At 42.6% G+C, this 23,884-nt stretch overlaps 1 protein-coding gene across 1 annotated transcript in view; it reads left to right on the forward strand.

The window, feature by feature from the left end:
• The window catches only part of LOC143982998 (ras GTPase-activating protein 4-like), a gene marked incomplete at its 5' end in the record, with an annotated part of 54,955 nt that overhangs the window by 11,975 nt on the left and 19,096 nt on the right, over positions 1-23,884 (forward strand). The window contains 6 exons of the mRNA XM_077482196.1: positions 5,417-5,609; positions 8,061-8,198; positions 11,695-11,839; positions 12,743-12,912; positions 18,693-18,830; positions 20,345-20,480. Coding sequence (XP_077338322.1) covers positions 5,417-5,609; positions 8,061-8,198; positions 11,695-11,839; positions 12,743-12,912; positions 18,693-18,830; positions 20,345-20,480 — 920 coding nt within the window. The remainder of the gene's footprint in view (positions 1-5,416; positions 5,610-8,060; positions 8,199-11,694; positions 11,840-12,742; positions 12,913-18,692; positions 18,831-20,344; positions 20,481-23,884) is intronic.

Below are 23,884 nucleotides of genomic sequence, written 5' to 3' on the forward strand. Positions count from 1 at the left end.
ATTTTTTTTTCACACAAATTGAGCTTTCTTTTGGTGGTATTTATTCACCACTGGGTTTTTTATTTTTTGTGCTATAAATAAAAAAAGACTGAACATTTGGTGAAAAAATGCCTTTGTCTTTGTTTCTGTCATAAAATTTTGCAAATTAGTCATTTTTTCTTCACAATTTTTGGCCAAAATTTGGGCTGGATTTAGGCTGGATTCACATATGAGCATGCAGCAGCTAACAGCAGGAGTCCGGTGCGTCCTTGTTCACCATTTCAGGTCTGATTTCAGACCAAGTTTTGGGCGGGGGGTTTGTTGATAGATTATGGATGTGACAACATCTTCGATGAATTTCAGGAAGGTGGTGTGGCTTTCTGTGGATTTGGTGTAGATTATGTATGCATTATAAATGGCCAAATTAATGAGATAAATTTCTACTTTCTTGTACCAGAAACGGGACCTCCTTATTGTCAAAAAGGGCTGAAGTATTTGGTCATTGAAATCGACCCCCATGTAGAGATTGTATCTGAATCTGTCATAATTTGGATGATTTCGGGGAGGGCACTGGGTGTTGTCGCTGAAGTGAAGGAAGCGCATAATCATCTCATATCGGGACCTGGGCATTACAGCAGAATAAATGGGCATATGGTGGATGGGGTTGGTGGACCAGTAGACATGTCCTTCATTTTTTTTGTAAGCCCCATGTTTATTGTGGGGCCCATAAACAATTTGAACTCCCTCCAAAGTAAGATCTCTCCACTCAAACAAACGGCATATGATGATTGGGGGTTGTTGGCAATATGCTGCTGGGCATATAGATTGGTCTGGTCCATGATAAATTGCAGCAAAGTGTTGGGCAAAAATAGATAAAAACAATCAATTTCTGAGGGTTTCTTGGGTATTGGCCTGGCTGTGTGGTGAAAGGGGCAATACTTGCTGATTCTGAGTCGGAAGGCAGCCATGTTGGGTTGGCAAGAGCATCTGGGAGGTATGTAGTGGCCCTGACTCTTGGGGGATGTGACAATATAGTGCTGGTATTTGGAGGATTTGAAATTCCTGTACTTGGGGGTGATGCTGCAGCTCTCGTGCTGGGCCTGGGAATTTGATCCTGGGTTTTATCGCTCGCAGAAGCGCTGGTACTGGGCCTGGGCATTTGATCCTGGGCGGCTGCCTGGTTTCCAGAGCCTCTTGCCCATTTAAGAGGGACCCATTCTTCCTCCAATTCATTTGCTGATCCAGTGCTATCAATAGGTTCAAATCGGCAAATTGGCATTGGAATCTAATGAGAACTCCCCGCTGCTCTCATCAGTCATGGAGAGGATCTGGAATGCCTCCTCACTGCTATAAACTTTTTTGGACATGCTGCTGATAGGCTGTGCGATGGGTGGCAAGTGACAGTCACTGATGGGCTGTGTGACTGGTGACAGATGGTTGGCAGGTGACGTTCACAATAGATGACAGGTGACGGTCACTGATGGGTGACAGGTGACGGTCACTGATGGCAGTCTCTGATGGTGACCAGTGCACTTTATGGGACTGATAGGTGACAGGTGGTGGTCACTGATAGGTGACTGATGATGATCACTGGTGACGGTCACTGATGGGAGACAGGCGACAGTCATTGATGGGTGACATGTGCACCACTGACTGTCGCTGATGGTGACAGGTGCACTTTATGGGCACTGATGGGTAACAGGTGGACTTTATGGGCACTGATGTGGTGACTGTTGGGTGACAGGTGCAATGAAGGGGTAGGAGTGATGTGACAGGTTTTCTTTATTGTGTGGTGCTTTTGTAGAATACACACACAGATTGGTAACTCGCTGATCCTAGCTCTTCTCTCCTCACACTAGAAATGGTGTGTGAGGAGAGAAGAGCCAGTAACAGCCAGTTACCAGTCTGTGTTTACATTTTGTGATCGGCCGTGAATGGATCACAGCTGATCACGTGGTAAACAGCCATTGGCTGTTTACCATTCTCAGTGATGGCTTGTGTTCCTGGGAACACACCGCCACTGACATCCCCGTGCAGCTTGCTCCCAATCATGTGCATGCGCCATGTCCAAGGGGGAAGTACCATCTGTGATCGGCCGTGACTGGATCATGGCCAATCACATGAAAAACAGCCATGCCCATTGGCTGTTCACCCCTGTTATTGCCAAGCTGTGCCTCAGGGACACCGCCACCGACAGTGCAGGGCTGCACGCACCCGATTGCACGCATGCCCTGTTCGAATGGGCCGACGTCATATGTCCGTGCAGAACGAGAGCCACACCGCCCCTCCATCATTTGATGGTGGGCAGGTGGCAACTGGTTAAAGAGCCAACTGATAATTGGTTTAAAGCACTCTCTAGAACTCGCTTTCACTGGTTGATCCTGCTGTTCACCCCATCTTGGCTGATTTAACTGTGCCAAACCATGGCTGACTGATGAAATTATCTTAAAAGTGATGTTTTTATTACTACTGTGGTAGATCCCTTGATTATAGAACACATGGATTCAATGGCTATAGCTTTCAACTTTAGTTGTGACGGTCAGCAGAAAGCTTTCAGATTTTTCTCCTGTGTGGGTTAAAGTGCTGAACTGCAGAATCTTCTTTCCTGATGACCTTTGAGGGGCAACAATTGTTCGGATCTACTCTTGATACCATTATCAAGGATGCTACTTATGGCCAAAACACCCTTATTTCTAAGCATAAGACTTGGAAACAAAGTCTTCCCTCTTTTATCTGTTAAGAAATGTGCCTTTTATTTCTCCACTCCTGCACCCTCCACATCAAGACCTCCAAAACTTTACTCCCAGTCTGGAACTCGGTCTGCCAAATCCTTCAACAAATGAACGTGTATTCCCACATTCCAGGTTGGGGTTGTTTATTAACCTTTGGGGACACTTGGAAAGATTACATCTTAGATGCTTGGGTGTAGGAGGTGGTATCTCTGGGGTATAAACTGAAGTTTTGCTCCCTGCCTCCTCCTTGTATTCTCACCTCCAACCTTTCTATGTCATGGCACAAATTAGCAGATATCAATAGAGCCCTCTGGGGTCTTCTGGATCAAGGTGGTCTTTGTCGGAATGGTTTCAAGAACTTTACTCCAACCTGTTCATCATTCCTAGACTATTCCTGCTATTTTGGATCTAAGAGCACTGAATGTCTTTATTTGAGCTCAGAATTTCTGCATGGAATCCACCAGGTCTGGCATTGCATCCCTTTACTAGGGAGCATTTCTGGCTTCTGTGAACATCAAGGATGTATACCTATGTACTTACCCATTTTACCAGCACATCAGTGTTTCCTACACCTTACTGTGGGGCCTCTACACTACAAGTTTGTGGCCCTGACCTTGGGCCTTTCATCAGCACTTTGGGTGTTAACCAAGGTGCTGGCCCCAGTATTAGCCTTACTTTGCTCTTGTGGCATCTCTGTTGTGGGATACTTAAACAACCTGTTAAGAGAATAGTCAGAGCAGAGTCAATCTGATAAAGTGTCTTTGCCTGTCCAGACATTACAGTGGTTCAGATGGATCCTGAACATTTGGAAATTGTCACCGGAAACCAACACTTTGGTTGGAGTATTATGGTATAGTTTGGGTCAACAGCTCAGTCCAGAGTGTTTCTTCTACAGGAGACTTTCCAATATCAAATTAAAGTCTCCAGTTCATGTGTTACCCAACTCTCCACATTTGCATGGGTCTTGGGCCTGATAGTAGCCTTTGTCGTGGCAGTCCTTTTTGTGCAGTTTCACTCTAGACCTCCACAATGCAACATTTGTCTTTTTGAAAATCCATAGACAAATTGATATGTTTGGCACCAAGGACCAGGTTGTCCTTGGCCTGGTGGCTCAGGAATCTAGCTCTGGAATGGAGAAAGTCTATCCTTCCTGTATCCTGCAATACCCTCTCAACAGATACTAGTCTGTCAGACTGGGGAGGAGCACCCTGTTGGTGCAGGAGATTTGCTCTTCAGAGGAGTCTCATCAACATCCTGGAACTTTGGATTATTTGGCTGTCTATGCAGCATTGGATCATTCTGCTGGAAGTTGCCTACATCAACCATTGGATTTTACATTCCATGTCAACCAATTTTACATTCCATGCATAGGCAGGTATATTTCCTACTCCATGAGTTGTTCAAGGACCTTTGCCACAGGTGGGGGGGGGGCATTGAATGTGGATCTTCTTGCCTTCAGATTCATCGGACAGGTTTGTGTCTAGATGCAGGGATACTCTAGTGGAATGTGGATGCTCTGGTGGCTCATAGGATCAGTACATCCTGATGTATGCCCCTCCTGCTCTAAAACCTCTTCCTTATCTGCTGTGCAGCATCAAGACTGAGGGCATTTTGGTGATCTTCATTGCTCATTGCCCAGGCCAAGGAGGATTGTTTTTTTTAGTAAAATCCTGGCAGATACTGCGTAGGCTTTGCCACATCATCAAGATCTTTTGTCTCAAGGACAAATTTGCCATCCTGCTTTACAGTCAGTGGCTTTAACGATATGCTGGTTGAAGCCCAGGGTCTGAGCGAAAAGGGCATATCTGAATATATAACTCCAGTGCTAAATGCTAAAATCCTACTTCTTGCAAGGTCTATCTTTAGACATAGATGGCATAATTCATTTGGTGGGAGTCTTGCGGTGTCCACACTTTGTGGGACAAATCCTCTCCTTCCTGCAGCTGGGTCCAGACCAGAATTGAGCTTTTTGTGCAATACAGATCTTTATACAGGGAATTTTCCATGTAGCGCTAGCGCCCCCCCCCCCCCCCCCCCTTTCCTGTTCATTGTCCTGTGATCCATTGAAAATGAATGTACAGAAAGGAGAAAAACCCCCAATAAAACTGGACTTTATAAGTGACTGAAAACACAAGTAACGGATAGTATTACAATATTTTATTAAATACAAAAATTATCTTTAAATATGCATGTAAAGCATTTAGAAAAATGCATCATCACAAGCAGCACAATATGATACATAAAATGGCTCTAGCACGCGTCCAACCCGACAATCGTTTCAGGCAGATCCTGCCCTTCTTCAGGGGATTTCTAGACCTTATACAGAGCCCACTCAATTAGATATATGTCTCAAAATATCCCACCGATCAATCAATGTAGTCTGTAAATGTCCGCCATGGACAGAGCAGCTGCAGCGGTAGAAATATATTCAGCCGACTTAGTTTGCATGCTAGGACCCTGTTAAGGCAACTTTTGAACTATTGGCAGTGAAAGAGAATGTGTCAGACTAGAAAGGGAAATTGGCAGATTCAGTATAGTTGCATTAATGCATTATCTTCCATCTCCATGGAGTTCCGTTTAAAAATAGAAAAATCCCTGTGCCCCTAGCATCCTGGAAACATGTCCTTATAAATGTACTGTTTTCTTACATGAAAGTTCAAATCCTTATTATAGTTTTTACATTTTCACCCTGTTTCCCTTCCCAGGTGCTCAGGGTTACACCGGATCCAGACTGAGAGTGAAATAATTCTGCAGAGTGCTCAGTGTCTCCAGTCTTACCTGACTGATCTTCTTATAGCAATAGCCAAGTCAGTTAACACTTGTCCAGTTACCATACGAGCTACATTCCGGCAACTCTACAGACGGGTGGAAGAGTGTTTTCCAGAAAATAAACATATGGTTTGTAAAGACAATTTATCAGGGCATGAATCTGTTTGAATTGCATACTTTTCCAACAGACTTGCCCTCTTCATCATTAGGAATTGTAATAATGAGTATTTATATTTGTCATATTTAACTGTCATCTTAAAACACATTTGATGCCTCTTTTAATCAGCTAAGCACCAAGAGCAGCCTTTCTTAAGCAGAGTCCAGTGGAACTTTGGGTTTCTTCTGGAGATTTCTAGGGGTCCTTTGAGTGGTGAGAAGTGTAACAATAGGATTTCTTCCACTGACCAACAATGTCAGGACTCACCTCTCCTATTGACCACCAGTGTAAGGTTGCACATCTTCTCTTTATCACCATTTTAAAGAGAAGCTTTTGCTAGGATTTTCAGTGTAATGGGGTGCACTTTTATACTAATACTCAATGTAAAGAGGGACTCCACTGACCACTAATGCACATTAAAAAATAAATAAATACATATTACCAAAACAATTTAAGCACAACAAATTCTGCTCTGAAAACAAAAGATGGTTTTATGCCAAAAAAAAAAAAATCGCATCAATTAATACACTGGGGTTGATTTACTAAAACGAGAGAGTACAAAATCTGGCGCAGTTCTGCTTAGAAACCAATCAGCTTCCAAGCTTTTTTTTGTCAAAGCTTAACTGAACAAGCTGACGTTAGAAGTTTATTGGCTACCATGCACAGCTGCACCAAATTTTGCATGCTCCAGTTTTAGTAAATCAACCCAGTATGTCATTACTGGGAGGAAAATAAATCTTAAAAATCATACCACTACACCAGACATTAAGGTCAAGAAACAAAGGTCAAGAAACAAACCCACACCAATCATGCATGCAGCTCTTCAAAAAGAAGAACTCAAACAACAAACACTAAGGGAGTAAAAAGGACAGTGCAAATAAAAAAAGTACCCATCCAGAGACAGTTCACCAAAGGAAATTCTGATATTCCTCCATGCCTTTATCTGGATGGCATTTTTTCACTACTCCCAATGTAAAGGGATACTACTACATTTACTGTCCTGACATTATAATAATATAATTTTTAAGTTGGCCATAGATGTTTTGAAATTTGGCCAGTTCAGCAGGGACCAGCTGAATTTTCATCCATGTGTGGCCACTTGTGCTCTAACGATCGTCTTCTGTCAAATGGAATATTGGGAATGTTTTCCCTCGATCAGTCGCTGCTGTCAGAATACAATGTTTTATTGGGCATTACTCCTTCTACCTTGCTTATATGGATAGAGGAATCCATTGTTTTTTCTTTTTTTTTTTTTCTTTTTAGATTTTAAATAAATGATGATTGCTAAAAGTAAAACAGTTGTATAACGGAATGTTAAAAATGATCTGCTCTGGGTGTCAAATATGCTAAGTACGCCTTATTACTTATTCCTTTAATAATATATGTACAACTTACTGATAATTCTACTGTAACATAATATTTTTAGCAGAGGATCTCTGTTATTTCAATTTAAAAAGGTTATGAAAGGCTGATTTAGTTATATAGTTTCAAGAAAAATGTGAAAAGAGGATATCCAATCTTTGTTTTCTAATATTTTGGAAAGAGATATTTATTTGTTGTTGTCCACCATTTTGAAAGTGTAATTTGGGCACGGGGGTTCATTTAAAACTGTCAGCTTATCCGGTTAAGCTTTTCATTTTGGCTGTATGTTGGTGATGAATGTTAGCTAGTCTCTAGCATTGTGTAGAACACCTGCACATAGAAATGGCCTTTCCAGTAAAGTAGTGGAAAAGCCAATGACGGCATACAAAGTGTAGTATTCAGAAAAAAACTGTCAGATTTCACTTTACTGATAGAGCAGGGAAAAATTTATCCTCATTGATTGACAAAGGTTACTTCACTTGTGATACTGTTTTTGCCCTTGTTGAAAGCAGTATAACAAGCAAGAATACACTTTTTCTTAAAATGCACAGAAAAACCCCTGGGGATGAAATAGAATGAAGCAACAAAAATAGATTTTTTTCACACAGCAACAAGGACAGCAAGAACAGTTTATTTCTTCAACTATGAAAACGAAAAAGAGTTTTGCACCGGAATAACCAATCCAATTACATGCATTATTTTCCCTACGCACAATTTCAGAATCACCAAGCAAAATTCTAATGGACCGAGCTGGCAAAAATCTAAAATCCCATTAAAAAAAAAAAAGTATAAAATATATATATATTTTTTCAATATTTCTGGAATCTACTAGGGACAAAAAAAAAACAATTTCAAGGGCTGGAAAGATATTGACAAGATTATTGTATAATTTCTGATTATTGGTGCTGCAGTATTTTTGTTGACTTTTTACATGGTGTATATATTCTTGTGAATACAGCTCAACACTGTTATCATTTATGTGTTGTACTTGTTTCTGTTTATACTAAAAAGGCCTTGGTTTAATACTATTGGTAATTTGGTTGGTCTTTTTTGTTTTCCAGAATGTGAAGTTTATTGCAGTTACCAGTTTCCTGTGTCTTCGGTTTTTCTCTCCTGCTATCATGTCTCCTAAGCTTTTCCATCTCAGAGAAAAACACGCAGATGCTCGGACCAGTCGGACACTGCTGCTCTTAGCTAAGGTAACATCTGTTTATATTACATGTCATGTAGAGAATGTACAGAGATTACTTTCATATTGCAGTGCCATACAAATCCAACTGTAAAAAAAAAAAAAAACTGGGACAATTTAAATGTACACCAATAAAATTGTGATATTAAGCAACACATATAATCTGTTAGCAAATGTGTCTTGTGCTGGATTTATCCTTGTTCTAATAGTGAATAAAGGTTGTACTATATTTTTGAAAGATTTTATTCAAAGACAGACAAGTGTAGGAATCAATCGATATAAAATGTCAACTTATCACTGTCTGATTCTTTGTTTTATATGCACAATGAGGAAGAAAAAATATGTGTAATAAAGATTTTGGTATATAGTCAAAAATAAGTCAGTGTTATAGTCAGACTAAGTATATGAATTTATTATTTATTATTAATTTTAGCAAGCAGTAAACTAACTTTAAAATAATCCCCTACTATCCTCTGGAGTTTTGGAGAAATGTATCTACAGCGTGGAGAAATGTATCTTCAAAATTCATGACAGAGGCACAGAAATTGCAGCTCCTTTTCCCTGATTTTTTTCTTGTTGCAGCCTTCTAACGCAATCAAACAGCACATGCTGGACTGAAACCCAATTTTAGTCTTTGCTGTGAGCTTTGAGCATGAACTACTACAGGGTGCCTATATTTAGTTAGGTCATTAATGACTTAAGATCTTTTACTGTAAGTTCAGAATATGAAAATAATAAAATTTCTTTAGTCTGGGCACAGTCCCTTTAATAGTGGCCAGCAATATTAACCACTTAACGACTGCCCAACACAGATATACTGCAGCAGGGCGGCCGCCCTGTGTCAGATCACGTACCTAGTACATGATCTGACACTTCCGGGACTGAGGTGCGCTGTGTGATTATACACAGTGGGAGCCCAGCGGCAGGTACCGTGAACTCGATGTCCGCTGGCACCCACCGATTACACAGGACACAGGCAGAATGACAAGCTGCCTATGTTAACAAAGCAGATTGTCGTTCTGTCAGAAGGGAAGGCATTGATCCCATTTTTCTACTAAGGCAGGATCTTTGCCTTCCCCTAGTCAAAACACCTATCCCACAGTGAGTGAGCACAACCTAGGCACACAGTTAACTCTTTGATCACCACTGATGTTAACCCCTTCCCAGCCAGTGCCATCAATACAGTGACTGCATTTTTTTTTAACACTGTTCACTGTATTAGTGTCACTGCTCCCCAAAAAGTGTCAGGTGACCGATTTTGTCCAGCACAATATCGCAGTCCCGCTATTGCTGATTATCAACATTACTAGTAAAAAAAAAAATTTAAATAAAAATATCCGATAATTCATAGACGCTATAATTTTTGCGCAAACCACTCAATATACACTTATTCGTTTCTTTTTTATCAGAAATATGTAGCAGAATACATATTGGCCTAAATTGATTGATTTTTTACATTTTTTTTATTGGATATGTTTTAATAAAATATTGAGGTTTTTTTTTCAAAATTGTCGGTCTTTTTTAGTTTATAGTGTAAAAAAAAAACACAGAGGTGATCAAATACCACCAAAAGAAAGCTCTATTTGTGGGGGATAAAAAGGACAAACATTTTATTCAGCTACAGTGTCACACGACCGCCCAGGTACGCAGTGCTGTATCTCAAAAAATGGCCTGGTCATGAAGGGGAGTAACCTTCCAGAGGTCAAGTGAATATGGTATCAGAGTTGGTTATATCTTCCCAAAGAAGGTTTTTATTCTTGTTAGTAAGGTACTTTTTGGGCCTGATTACTTTGACTCATGGTGGTGGAATTGTAGAGTGTGTGTGCTGTTTACAGGTGTGACAAGATGAAAAACTTGGGGTTTTTGCAATGATTTGCTAGCATTCTAGTCAGTTTTGGAGGACACACATAGAATGAGATAACTCACGTAATGATTAACACCGCCTGTTTTTGTACCTTTGGTACCTTTGCACAGTTTCCATATACAATATATTGTATGTGCAGTACAGGTGTGGTAAGGGTGTGATGATCTAGATTGCTACAGATGACAGGGCTTAAATTATAGTGGCACCTTTAAAATAAATTGGGACATAACCTAGCCCTCCTGATCAAGCTTGTCAAATGTAAAGACCTTAGATGCCATACTTCACCATTGCCCTGTCCTCCCCTAAAGTCAGGCCTCCAGTTGTGGTTACCTGATACCTCATACAGAATGCATGAGCATAAAGAATAACAGGTGCCAGATTGTTATTTTGGTACTTGGGTTTGGGACACGCCTCACAGGGCAGTATCTATTTTCTCCACCCATTCCCTTTACAGAAAATTTGTTTAACGGTATTTAAAGCAGAACTTTACTCATAACAACTTGATAAAAAATAACGTTCTTTAGCAAGGAACATACATCCCACATTAACAATTATGCTACCAAAATGAGTGTGTACTGTAAATTGCTTCCAGCAATGCTGCTGTTGCTTCTTGCTGGAGGCTGCCAGTTTGCTGGTGCTCAGAGCCCCTGAATAGCAGTAAATCATAAAGTGGAAATAAACCCATTGATTTAACGGTTTCAAAAAACAGTTATATGTCTGGAATGCCAGGTTTGTTAACTGTCACATTTGCAGGCAGGTGCAGATCAAACAGGAGCAGCTTCCTTGGCTGTAAAGGATAGGAGGGTTTAATTCTGCTTAAGGCCGGGTTCACACTGCTGCGGGGGGAGATCCGGATGTGATTCGCACCGCAAATCACATCCGATCTCCGTAGCGATGCGAGTACAGCCATACAGATAGTATGGCTGAATTCGCATCGCTCCCGCAGCAAACTCGCACGGGACCCTTTTTTTGGTCCGCAACAGAATCGGATCGCATGGGGGTTCATACCATGCGATCCGATTCCTGTGCGAGTCGGCAGATCGCACTGCGATATGCGGACGGATCTGGGGGTGTCATTAACATATCATTGACACTCCCAGCCGTCCGCATAGGGCAGTGTGAACTGCCGGCGGGAGTAATGCGATGCGGGAAAATGTCGCGGATTCGCGGCGTTCCCGCATCGCAGCGGTGTGAACCCGGCCTTAAGGCTGTCAGCAGATCAGCCTCTACAAACTCAGCAGTGCCTAAAAATGGAGAGCAACTGAGCATGCGCAGAGCAGGGTGAGACAGTGTATTGCTGGAATTTAAGCAGTATAGACACTTCTTTTTAATGTTTTACATAGCTATACCTGCAAAAGGGGCCAGCATGAAGTGATCTTGCAGGACTTCATTTTCTGACTAAAGTTCCATTGTAAGTAAACATATAAGTAAATTCTAATTCTCTTAATTTGTTATAGTTACTGATTATTGGGTAATGTTCATGGAATTGCAAGTAGATATATTTATTGCTTTGATATTCCTAATATCTACATGCAATTCCACGAACCTCGCCAAATAATCAGTAACTATTTCAAGAGAATGCAGCTATAAAAATAGATTTTCATATAATACAAGTTCAAAATTAATGTTTTGTTTATTTTAGGCAATACAGAATGTTGGCAACATGGATGCTCCAGCAAGTAGAGCCAAGGAATCATGGATGGCGCCACTACAGCCAAGCATTCAGCAAGGAGTTTCACAGTTGAAGGAATTCATTATCAAACTTATAGATATTGAAGAGAAGGAAGGTAATATTGCTGTATAACAATAATTTTATCAAAAAAAAAACTAAAAAAGTGAGAAAACACAATAAATTCAAGACAGTAAGGGGTAGATTTACTAAAACTGGACAATATAAAATCTGGCGCAGCTGTGCATAGAAACCAATCAGCTTCTTGCTTTTTTTTTTCTTTTTTTTTTAGAAGTTAGAAGCTGATTGGCTACCATATACCAGCCCCTAAAAGTCTAGTTTAAAGGCGTTGTAAAGTCGGAAGGTTTTTTCATCTTAATGCATTAAGATAAAAAGCCTTCTGTGTGCAGAAGTCCTCCTCAGCCCCCCCCTGATACTTACCTGAGCCCCACCTCTGTCCAGCAATGTCCACAAGTCCCTTGGCCATCTGAGACTTTCCCTCCTGATTGGCTGAGACACAGCAATGGCAGCATTGGCTCCCACGGCTGTCAATCAAAGTCAGTTAGCCAATCAGGAGAGAGGGAGAGGGGGCGGACCAAAAAGCAGCTGCTTACTGTGGGGGGGGGGGCAAGAGCACAGAAGAGGGACACGAGAAGAGGAGGATCCAGGCTGCTCTGTGCAAATTCCCTGCAACAGAGCATGTAAGTATAATTTTATATAAGTTTATATCATTTTTTATAATATATATATATATATATTTTTTTTTTTTTTTTAACAAGACTTTACAGTCAAAGTAATAATAATAGATAATATCTGGTTTAGGCTAACAGGAATTATTGATGAAATGTTCTATGTAGGTGACATTATCTACAGAACAAAATTTGTTGGGTTATCTCCACCATTCTTTGAATTTGCTGAAAATGAGCACTGAAATTGCCCAGGGTTGAATGCTACTAAATATGCTAAAATTCAAAGAAGTGGTAATTTGATTACATTTATTATATTGTCTTTTATCTTGCAGAACTAGATCTACAGAAGTCACTAAATCTTCAGAACCTTACTGTCAAAGAAGGTCAATTAATGGTCTACAAAACTAAATGCAAAGGATACCTACTGAGTTCATCTTTCAAAAAGCTTTTCCTCTCACTAACTGCTGATGCCTTAAATTTTGCCAAGACTCAGTTTTCAAAGGTAAAAAAATATACAATATCACCGTTCATATTCTTTATTCCCTTGTAATGTTCAAACCTTTTGTAAACCCAGTTACTGCATTTTTACCGGAAAGTACATACCAATTACATTTTCCATCTGACTTTACCCACTGCAAAAGTCTCTGCTGCGGAACTTACCACTTTTTTTTGCACTGCACCAGTTTTCACTGGAGCAGTGCAAAAGAACTTAGTGATCTCCATGAATTACATTTTCACAAAAACCACAACACTGCTTACTGAAATAGTAGACATGAGAATTTTATGAAATATACCAGTTTCACTCCAAAAATTTGAAAAAAAATCTTCTTATGTGTAGGAAAATATAACTTCAGTAATCACAACTGCTCACACCATATGTCACTCTCTCATGTGCACAAAATACTCAAACCACGGGTTTGCATTAAAGAAAACTAAACACTAACTAACCACTAAAAAAAAAACATAAATTTTACCATCACCACAGCCAGTGTTGATGGGGGAATCCCTCCCCTGGAGCTATTGTGTTCGGCTGACTGAGGACAGGGGTGCAATGGGCCATGCCTGCCAGACGAACACAGTGATTATTGCCAGTGGCTATCATCATCTTTCCTTTCATCCTCATCATCGCTGGAGCAAACTTGGCAATACGCCGCGACTGAGGGAACATGACTGCCAATTTGTTGTTTATCAGTGTTTTCTCCTCTCTGTAAGCTTATGTTACTCCCTTCCTCTACCTCAGAATGAACATTAGAATCAAGTAAAGCCTGTGCAACCTCAAGAAGCAAGTGGCTAACACTGTGTTCAAATAATTCAGCTGACTCCTTCATGCATGATGCTGGGGCTATGGCAAGGTAGCTGTGGACAAAGGGGCAGAATAAGCTGCTCTGGCAGCTGTGGTGGACTGTTGTCACTAGTGTCAGCTTGGGTGATAGAGGAGGGTGATGGTTTAGTAAACCAGTCCGCCACCTCCTCTGCATGCTGTGGCTGGATAGCATGGGTAACATTATTAAACAGATAAATGTGCCCTGCCTATGGACGGACCACCTTTGCCTGTGGACACAGACGCTGCTGGCCCCTTCATAGGAGCATGGAAACATCTGCCTCTGCTTATGATGAGGTCACTGAAGCGACTTGGGTGCTGGATAGAGCAGAGGAAAGTGAGGGGGAGGCACAACCCCAACGAGGCAGGATGTCCTCCAGAGGAAGCCACCATGGAAGAGTAGAGAGCAACCACCCTATTTCAGATTGTGGAGCTTTTATCTCCCAGCCCACTTCCCACAGCTCAGCTGTGTGGGCCTTTTTTAGCACGTGCAGCCGATTGCACTGTTGCAATTTGCAGATAAAGTGTGGCAAAAACACCAGCCATTTGGGTATCACATGCTTGACAAGGCATTTAACCTGCCACCACTCAGCCCGTTGGCAAGAACACCAGAAAGCCAAGGGACACAATTCTTCTCCTCCACTCTTCACCTTCCATGTCTACCCTCGCTATATCTCATGACCTCTCAGCAGCCTCCACTGACAGGGATGATAGTATAGCAAAGGGTGTCACAACAAGGGTTGCAACATGTCTGCCAGCAGCACACCACCAGCTATAGAGTATAGCAGGCAAATTTATCTGCTTCAGCTGCTTCATCGAAAAAAAAAAAAAAATACATGACTTGCCACCCACATGCCCAGTGTCTAAATTCCAGCGTGTCCAAATAAAAAAAGCTTGCAGGGAAAATCTATTTAAATGTATTTTTTTTAAAATGAAATGTCAGTTTTGCTGCATCAGGTTCTATACACGGTACAGATGCGCCACTTTACAGGCAGACTTAGGCCGCGTACACACGGGCGGACTGTTCGCCCAACTTTGTCCGCTGAACAGTGTTTGGGCGGACAGTCCGCTCGTGTGTGGGCTTTCAGCGGACAGTTTCAGCGGACAGTTTGACGAACAAGGTTTTACGGAATTTCCGAAAAACTGTCCGCTGAAACCTTGTTTCAGCGAACAGTCCGCTCGTGTGTAGGCTTGTTCGTCAAACAAAGTTGCGCGCATGCTCAGAAAGGATTTTCACGCCGAAAGTTATAATGCAGTGTATAGGACGTCGTATTTTTCGTCCCGTCGTACGTGCCGTTCACGTCATCGCGCACGGTTTCAGCAAACTGTTCGTTCGTCGTGTGTGGCCATGTCCGTCCATGCTAATTTTGAGCGGACTGTTTGCCGAAACTGTTGGACGGATAAAGTTGGGCGAACAGTCCGCCCGTGTGTACGCGGCCTAAGGGTACCCCCTATATTTACCCACTTCAGCTCCGGAAGGATTTACGCCCTTAATGATCAGGCCATTTTTTGCGATACAGCACTTAGTCGCTTTCACTGCAAATTGCGCGGTTGTGCGACGCTGTACCCAAACAAAATTAAGGTCCTTTTTTCCCACAAATAGAGCTTTCTTTTGGTGGTATTTGATCACTTCTGTGGTTTTTATTTTTTGCACTATAAACATAAAAATAGCAACAATTTTGAAAAAGAAAAAAAAAATTTTTACTTTCTGCTATAATACATATCCCCAAAAAAAATGTATTCATCAGTTTAGGCCACATTGCACTGCGAAACTGCGGCGGACAAATCTGACCCTAAGTGACACTTTTTTGGGACCAGTGACACCAATAAAATGGACTGATCAATGTATAAATGACACTAGCAGGGAAGAGGTTAACACTAGGGGCGTCAAAGGATTAACTGTGTTCCCTGGGTGTGTTCTATCTGTGTGGGGGATGGGCTTACTGTGTTGACCCCTGTCAGAACGGGGATCGGCCTTGCTGGTGGACATCAGGTCCACGGGACTTACACGCATGCTCCCCTGGCGTGCAGCCAGCAGCGTGCACGTGACCACAGTAACTCATGCACGAAACGAGGTGCATCGTTTTGTGAAGCTGGGCCGCCCTGCCGCAGTATATGTGCGGCAGGGTGGTCTGGAAATGGTTAAAGGAATGTTTCATTTTTATTGTTTCACTTTAAGCATCATTAAATTCACTGCTCCTTTAAAAACAATCTTTTTTTTACTTTTTTTGCATTGGTACACGTCCCCCAGGGCAGTACACAGGCCCCCATACCCTTTTATGGACAATAACTTGCATATAAGGCTCTGGGAGTTTTTTCAAGTTCAAGTCCCATAGACTTTAATAGTGTTCGCGGTTCAGATCTGCATGTTTGTGATGTTAGAGAGTTCTGGCGCGTGTTGTCCCCCCCCATTTATTTATAGGGAACAACATGTTAACTTGCTGTCTAATATATCCTTTCGACTTTCAGATGTCATTGTAACAAGATAATCAGCGTTATTCACTTAACCTGTCAGTGGTCATAAAGTTATTACTGATCGGTGTATAATGTAATTGCTAAGAAGTGTTTTTTTTTTCAGTTTATCTGTTATCACTGTAAATCTGCTGAAAGAAAAAGGGGCAAAGGAGAGGTTTTTCTCTTGTTAGCAGGGGATTTAACAACTTGTTGACCATTGTTTTGTGTACAGCCCATTGATTACCTTTAGGCACCTGTCAGGGATAAAGTATACATAATGCCAAAACACCTATCAGATATTTATTGCTGTCTCTGCCCTGTTAGGGAGATTCACCCTCTCTGTTTTCCTCTGTTTTTAATGTTAGCCCTTGTACACACGGTCAGGCATTCCGACAACAAAATCCGTCGAATTTATTCGATGGATTTTGTCCGAAACTGGTGTTACATACACACGGTCAGACAAAGTTGTCGGAAAATCATATCGTTCGGAACGTGATGACGTTATTTAGTTACGACGGGACTACTTTCAGGCTAGTAGCCGATAGCTTTGGTCTAGGAATTTGATCTGAGTATGCGTGGCACTTTGTCCGATCAAAATTCTCTACAAACGATCGGACAAAGTCTGATCGGATCATGTTGTCGGAAAATTCTTATATCCAGCTCTCAAACTTTGTTGGTCGGACATTGCAACGGAAAAAGTCAGATGAAGCCCACACGCGGTCAGATTATCCGACAACACGGTCCGATCGGATGTTTTCCGTCGGAATGTCCGACCGTGTGTACAAGGGCTTACAGTGCATGCGGAAAGTAACATAACAAAACATTTTCCATGTTTTATTATGTTACAGCCTTATTCCAAAATGGATTAAATTATTTATTTTCTTCAAAATTCTACAAACAATACACTATAATGACAACGTGAAAGAAGTTTGTTTGCAACTATGTTTTATAAGTTTTTTCTCAGCCTTTTGGTCAATACTTTGTTGAAGCAACTTTGGCACCAATTTCAGCCTCAAGTCTTTTTGAGTAAGATGCTACAAGCTTGGCACACTTATTTTTGGGCAGTTTCTCCCATTCTTCTTTGCAGAACCTCTCAAGCTCCATCAAGTTGGATGGGGAGCGTTGGTGCACAGCCATTTTCAGATCTCACCAGCGATCTTCAATCGCGTTCAAGTCTGGGCTCTGGCCGGGCCACTCAAGGACATTCACAGAGTTGTCTTGTAGCCACTCCTTTGTTATCTTGGCTGTGTGCTTAGGGTCATTGCCCTGTTGGAAGATGAACGTTTGCCCCAGGTCCAGAGTGCTCTGGAGCAGGTTTTCATCAAGAATGTCTCTGTACATTGCTGCATTCATCTTTCCCTTGATCCTAACTAGTCTCCCAGTTCCTGTCGCTGAAAAGCATCCCCACAGCAGTCTGAGAGTCCTTCAGGTGCCTTTTGGCAAACTCCAGGTGGGCTGAGAAGGGGCTTCTGTCTGGCCACTCTACCATACAGTCCTGATCGGTGGAGTGCTGCAGAGATGGTTGTTTTTCTGGAAGATTCTCCTCTCTCCACAGAGAAACACTGGAGCTCGGGTTCTTGGTCACATCCCTAAGGCCCTTCTTCCCCGATCGCTCAGTTTGGGTGGGCGGCCCACTCTAGGAAGAGTGCTGGTGGTTCCAAACTTTTTCCATTTATGGATTATGGATGATGGAGGCCACTGTGCTCATTGGGGCCTTCAATTCTGCAGAACTTTTTCTGTACCCTTCTCCAGGTCTGTGCCTTCATACAATCCTGTCTCGGAGGTCTACAGACAATTCTTTTTATTTCATGGCTTGGTTTGTGCTCTGGCATGCACTGTTAACTGTGGGTTTAATAGACAGGTGTGTGCCTTTCCAAATCATGACCAATCAACTGAATTTACCACAGGTGGACTCCAATCAAGTTGTAGAAACATCTCAAGGATGATCAGTGGAAACAGACCTGAGCTCAATTTTGCGTGTCAACGCTTCAACAAAGTATTGACCAAAAGGCTGTGAATACTTATGTACATGTAATTTTTTTATTTTTAATAAATTGGCAAAGGTTTCAAACAAACTTCTATCATGTTGTCATTATGGGGTATTGTTGGAAAATTTTCAGGAAATAATTTAATTTAATTCATTTTGGAATAAGGATGTAACATAATAAACTGTAGAAATAGTGAAGCGCTGTGAATACTTTCTGGATGCATTGTATAATCAAAAGTAAAAGAAAATCCCAAATGTTATGTTTTCTCTAGAACCGTAATAGAGGGGAAATCTTCCAATAAGGACACTGGACCTGGTGACCCTGGCGATAACCAGGTATTCCCTAACTTTGGAGGGATTTCCTCTCACTTCCTGTTATGGCTATTGGACAGGAAGTGAAGGGAAATCTTACCAATGAGACCTATAACCCTCCCTTACTCTAAAATGTATCTAAAAGGAAAACAAAATTGCCTATGGTTCTGCTTTAAGTAAGGGTTTTTGTTTATTTATTTTTTTACAGACAAGTTCATTTATACCTCTATCAAGAATTCGAGCCTTGGAAAAGGTAGAAGAAAAGAGTTTTGGGAATTCCAATGTAATGCAGATCATTTATACAGATGAAACAGGCAGCCTGGAAGCGTTATATTTGCAGTGTAAGGTACTGATAATTTGTATTTTCAGAACAAACAATGTCACTAATGTAAGATGGTAGAGACTCTATTATTAGTGTATAAATAGCATCAAGCAATGTACCTATACATTAGCACATGATTTGTTTAGTTACATTATGTTATTACTATTTGTTAGTATGAGATACTTAAAAATAGGGCTATGAATAATTTTTTGACCATTTTCTGGCCAATACTTATCAAACTGTGTGTTTGCTGGATTGCGTAGCATGTGTAGTTCCCATTGTTTAGTAGGGACCGTATTTTGTGCTCCATAAGACACACCTGACAATAAGACGCAAATAGGTTTTAGAAGAGGAAAACAAGAAAAAAATATTCTGAGGAGGTTAGTACACTTTACCATTAGAGGTTACTAGACATTAATGCTCGCTGACTGGTTGCTAGAGGTTACTACAAATTGCCACTTACCATTCAGTTGCTAGAGGTTACTGCACACTAATTGCCTGCAACTCAGTGTCCCCCTCTGCAAGCTGCTCAGTCCTGCTGCTGCTTTATTAATCCCCCCACCCGCTGCTGACAGAAGAAGAGTTCAATGCACACACAGCCCGTGTCTTTGATCTCCTGCTTGGCTCATGCTGCTGTCCGCAGAAAGGGGGGGGGCACAGAGAGCCCGCTCTGCCCGGAGAAGGAGGGGGGAACACATTCCCTGTCACAGACTTACAGACGCTCCAGTCCTGACAGGGAAAAGCAGGTAACCCACAGCTGAGGAGCCGAGTGGCCAGCCTGGTATTCGGCAGCGGAAGCTGGTCTATATTCGCTCCATAAAACGCACAGGCATTTCCCCTCATTTTTTGGGGGGAAAAAAGTGCGAATTATGGTGCGAATAATACAGTAAATGCAACTCCTTTTAACATTTTCCATATTTATCCGTATTTATTATATGGTGAATGTTATAAGCAGAGGCTCCTACTGATTTTTTTAAATAGTCAAGGTTTGCAGAATCATTTATTTAATCAATGTCTGACTGCTGATTTTTTTTTTTTTGGGGGGGGGGGCAACTATTTTACAGAAAGAAAAGAATAATTATTGCAATCTGCAAAAGTATTCCCAGTTACTGACATTTTTATTGATAGTCCATAATTAACATCAGTGCAATTACAGCTATGTGGGAAAATGGCTGTCTTTATAGTTGTATGTACAGGAGCCCCCAGTCCTATTTTTACAGGCCAGACTAACCATGATACAAGCCAGGTGGCAGCATTATTGGAAATGAATGATCATCTATATTTGGTGTGGCCCAAATGTTACATGTGAAGTTCAGGTCCACACAACCTGAAGGCATGCACGTCAATCGTGGACAGGTGTAGTGAGCTAAAAACACAGTGCATTCTTTCATATTCAGCTTTTGGTGGCCACTTGCAGATTTAAAAAAATGCTTGCTAAGAACCAATCTTGTAAAACCTGTATGTTTTTTTTTTTAACAGAAAAGTTAACTAAAACCTGTATGTTTAAAAAGTAAAATAAATGTATTGATCTATTTTAGTGTGTTAATGAACTGAATCAATGGTTGTCAGCATTGCGAAAGGTCTGTGTCAACAACGCCAACATGCTGTGCTCATATCATCCTGGAGTGTTTAAAGGAGAGAAATGGAGCTGCTGCCACCAGAAGGACAAAGGGGGTATTGCACACACTTTATGGCATTTTACAAGAAATGGTTTTGATCAATAATAATGTTTTAGTTCTCACTGCATTTGCATCTAGTTTTATGTCGCGTACACACGACCGGAATTTTTGACAGCAAAGATCCGACGGAACGAATCCGGCGGACAATTCGATCGTGTGTGGGCTCCATCGGACCTTTGCTGTCCAAAAATCTGACAGACTTTAGAAATATAACATGTTTCACTTTTTTTCACCGGAACTCCGCCGTACCCAGTTCCTATTGAGAAATCCTCTCGTGTGTATGCTAGTCCGACAGACAAAAACTGACGCTAGGGCAGCTATTGGCTACTGGCTATGAACTTCCTTATTCTAGTCCGGTTGTACGTCATCACGTTAGAATCCATCGAACTTTGGTGTGATAGTGTGTGGCCAAGTCCGTTCATTCGGAAAGTCCATCGGAACTCTGCCCGAAAGTCCGTTGGAAAGACCGTCGGACCTAGTGCGTCGAAAAAAGTCCTCTCGTGTGTGTACGCGGCATTAGAGTTTAAGCAAACTTGTCACTTTCTTTTGTTTAAGCGAGTGCAAATTCTTATGATAATACAGAAATAAGAGCCGTGAACTACCACAGTTATGAATTTCTTTAGATGCTCCCAATATACTGGTATCTAACAATCTTGCTCCATTTATTTTTGGACAAAATGTAATGCCCAAATTGTAATGCTCAAAGTATTATGGAGTTGTTGAACTGTGGTGCTGAGAGCTGCAGACACCTGTGATATGTTCCAGAAACACTCACCAACTTCACCATTCCCACCAAAGAGCTCAGTAACTTACCAATGCTGCTGAGAGAAGACAGAGGAAGAAAAGTCAAAGCCATACATGTGGGAATTTTTTGGGCATATTAAAACACTTCCAAAACAGATTTCAGGTTTTTAATCATAAAAACATCTGAATGGATCAAGGAAACCTACCTATCTGATGCCACGTACACACGGACTTTCTGACGGGAAATGTTCGATGTGAGCTTGTTGTCAGAATGTCCGATCGTGTGCATGCCCCATCGGACATTTGCTGTCAGAATTTCCACACACAAATGTTTGAGAGCAGGTTCTCAAATTTTCCACCAACAAGCTTGTTGTCGGAATTTCCGATCGTGTGTACACAAGTCCGTTGCACAAAAGTTCACGCATGCTTGGAATCAAGCAGAAGGAGGGACACTGGCTATTGAATTTCCTTTTTCTCGGAAACCGTTCTGAGTTTTGGGCCAACATTTGTGTGACCGCGTGTATGTAAGACAAGTTTGAGCCAACAATGGGGAAAAAAACACGGTTTTGTTGGCGGAAAGTCCAATCGTGTGTACGGGGCATTAGACATGTGCAAATGACCTAGTCAGTTGTTTTTTTGTTTTTCCACAGCAGTTGTTTTTACAATTACTTGGGTCCCAGGGTCCACAGCAATTTCAGTACCATACAGTGTATGTTGTTGTTTTCTTTTTTACAATGGCATAGTTTGCATGACTTTCTGTTCATAAACGCAATGAATAAAAAGTTTGAGCATGATCTTTAATGCTTCTGTGCTTGTCCAAAAGCAGATGAATAGCTAATGCATTTACCTTTCTTTGGGTTTATGGGGAGAACGTATTATGAATATGGATCAAGTATGACTCTTTTTCCTGATACTGTGTTACTAGTAACTAAATTATAAAATGAAGATCCTGCACTTATGTATGTATAGCCATAAAATTACATGGAAATTGCCAACAATAAGTAGCTTTAGTGTTCTAAAACCAATGATGAAATGATTGCTTCCATCACAGACTCTTCTAAACATTTCCAGGACAGCATCCTTTGCAAACTTGCACTGGTTTATCTACTACTACTGATTATTCTACTGTATGACCTCCTAACAGCTTTCCACACAGCCAGTGGCAAAGCTAGACACCCTGGGCAAAGACTCGGTTAGGCACCCCCCGAAGATTGAGTCAGCAGGGCCATGAAAGGGTCATCTAGGGCCCAGTAGAAAAATCACTGCACAGCTCTTTACATTTTAAAAGTTGCTATTGGGACTTTTTTAAATAATAAAAAAAGCAACAATTTGTTGGGTAGATTCACACCAAATGTGGTAGGACTGTGTTTGGTAGCGCAGTGCCACCACAAGACAGGGAAAAATGCAATTTCTCCTATTTGGCCAATTCACACACGTGCTGCAGTGGTTGTGCACTATAAAAAGCACTGCAAGCACTACTTTATTTCAGCACAGGGCACTGCAAGGCAATCTACTGCCTCCCATCATGCTGCAGCCATGGGCGTCCGCAGCAGGGGGCAAGGGGGGTCAAGTGCCCCCCCTGGAATCCCCAAGGTGTTGCCGCCGCCGCCGCCACCATGCTACATCCTCCGCTCTCTCCTCTGGATCACAGCGCTGGATGGCTGTGTTCGATGGCCACTCTGTAACACAGTCCCGCCCCCCCAGACGAGCTTGTGTGATAGTAGAGAGAATCACATTCCGCCTATCACATGAGCCGGTCTGGGGGGGGCGGGACTGTGTTACAGAGCGGCCGCCGAACACAGCCATCCAGCGCTGTGATCCAGAGGAGTAGATGCCCATCCGTGCCACAGTGTCTGGATAGGAGGATCGGGGGGGGGGCTGCAGTGCTCTCCTCCACCACCACACTCTCCTGCCACCCCAGTGCTCTCCTCCACCACCACACTCTCCTGCCACCCCCTCCAGTGCTCTCCTCCACCACCACACTCTCCTGCCCCCTCCCCCACAGTGCTCTCCTCAACCACCACACTCTCCTGCCCCCCCCCCCAGTGCTCTCCTCCACCACCACACTCTCCTGCCCCCCCTCCAGTGCTCTCCCCCACCACCACACTCTCCTGCCCCCCCAGTGCCCTCCTCCACCACCACACTCTCCTGCCCCCCCAGTGGTCTCCTCCACCACCACACTCTCCTGCCCCCCCCTCCAGTGCTCCCCTCCACCACCACACTCTCCTGCCATCCCCTCCAGTGCTCTCCCCCACCACCCCACTCTCCTGCCCCCCCCCACAGTGCTCTCTTCCACCACCGCACTCTCCTGCCCCCCAGTGCTCTCCTCCACCACCACACTCTCCTGCCCCCCCAGTGGTCTCCTCCACCACCACACTCTCCTGCCCCCCCCCCCCACAGTGCTCTCCTCCACAACCGCACTCTCCTGCCCCCCCCCCAGTGGTCTCCTCCACCACCACACTCTCCTGCCCCCCCCCCCCCAGTGGTCTCCTCCACCACCACACTCTCCTGCCACCCCCTCCAGTGCTCTCCTCCACCACACTCTCCTGCCCCCCCCAGTGGTCTCCTCCACCACCACACTCTCCTGCCACCCCCTCCAGTGTTCTCCTCCACCACACTCTCCTGCCACCCCCTCCAGTGATCTCCACCACCACC

The sequence above is a fragment of the Lithobates pipiens genome, unplaced genomic scaffold, assembly GCF_037356315.1.
Source record: "Lithobates pipiens isolate NorthernLeopardFrog02 unplaced genomic scaffold, aLitPip1_a1.2 Scaffold_16, whole genome shotgun sequence".
Taxonomy (NCBI): domain Eukaryota; kingdom Metazoa; phylum Chordata; class Amphibia; order Anura; family Ranidae; genus Lithobates; species Lithobates pipiens.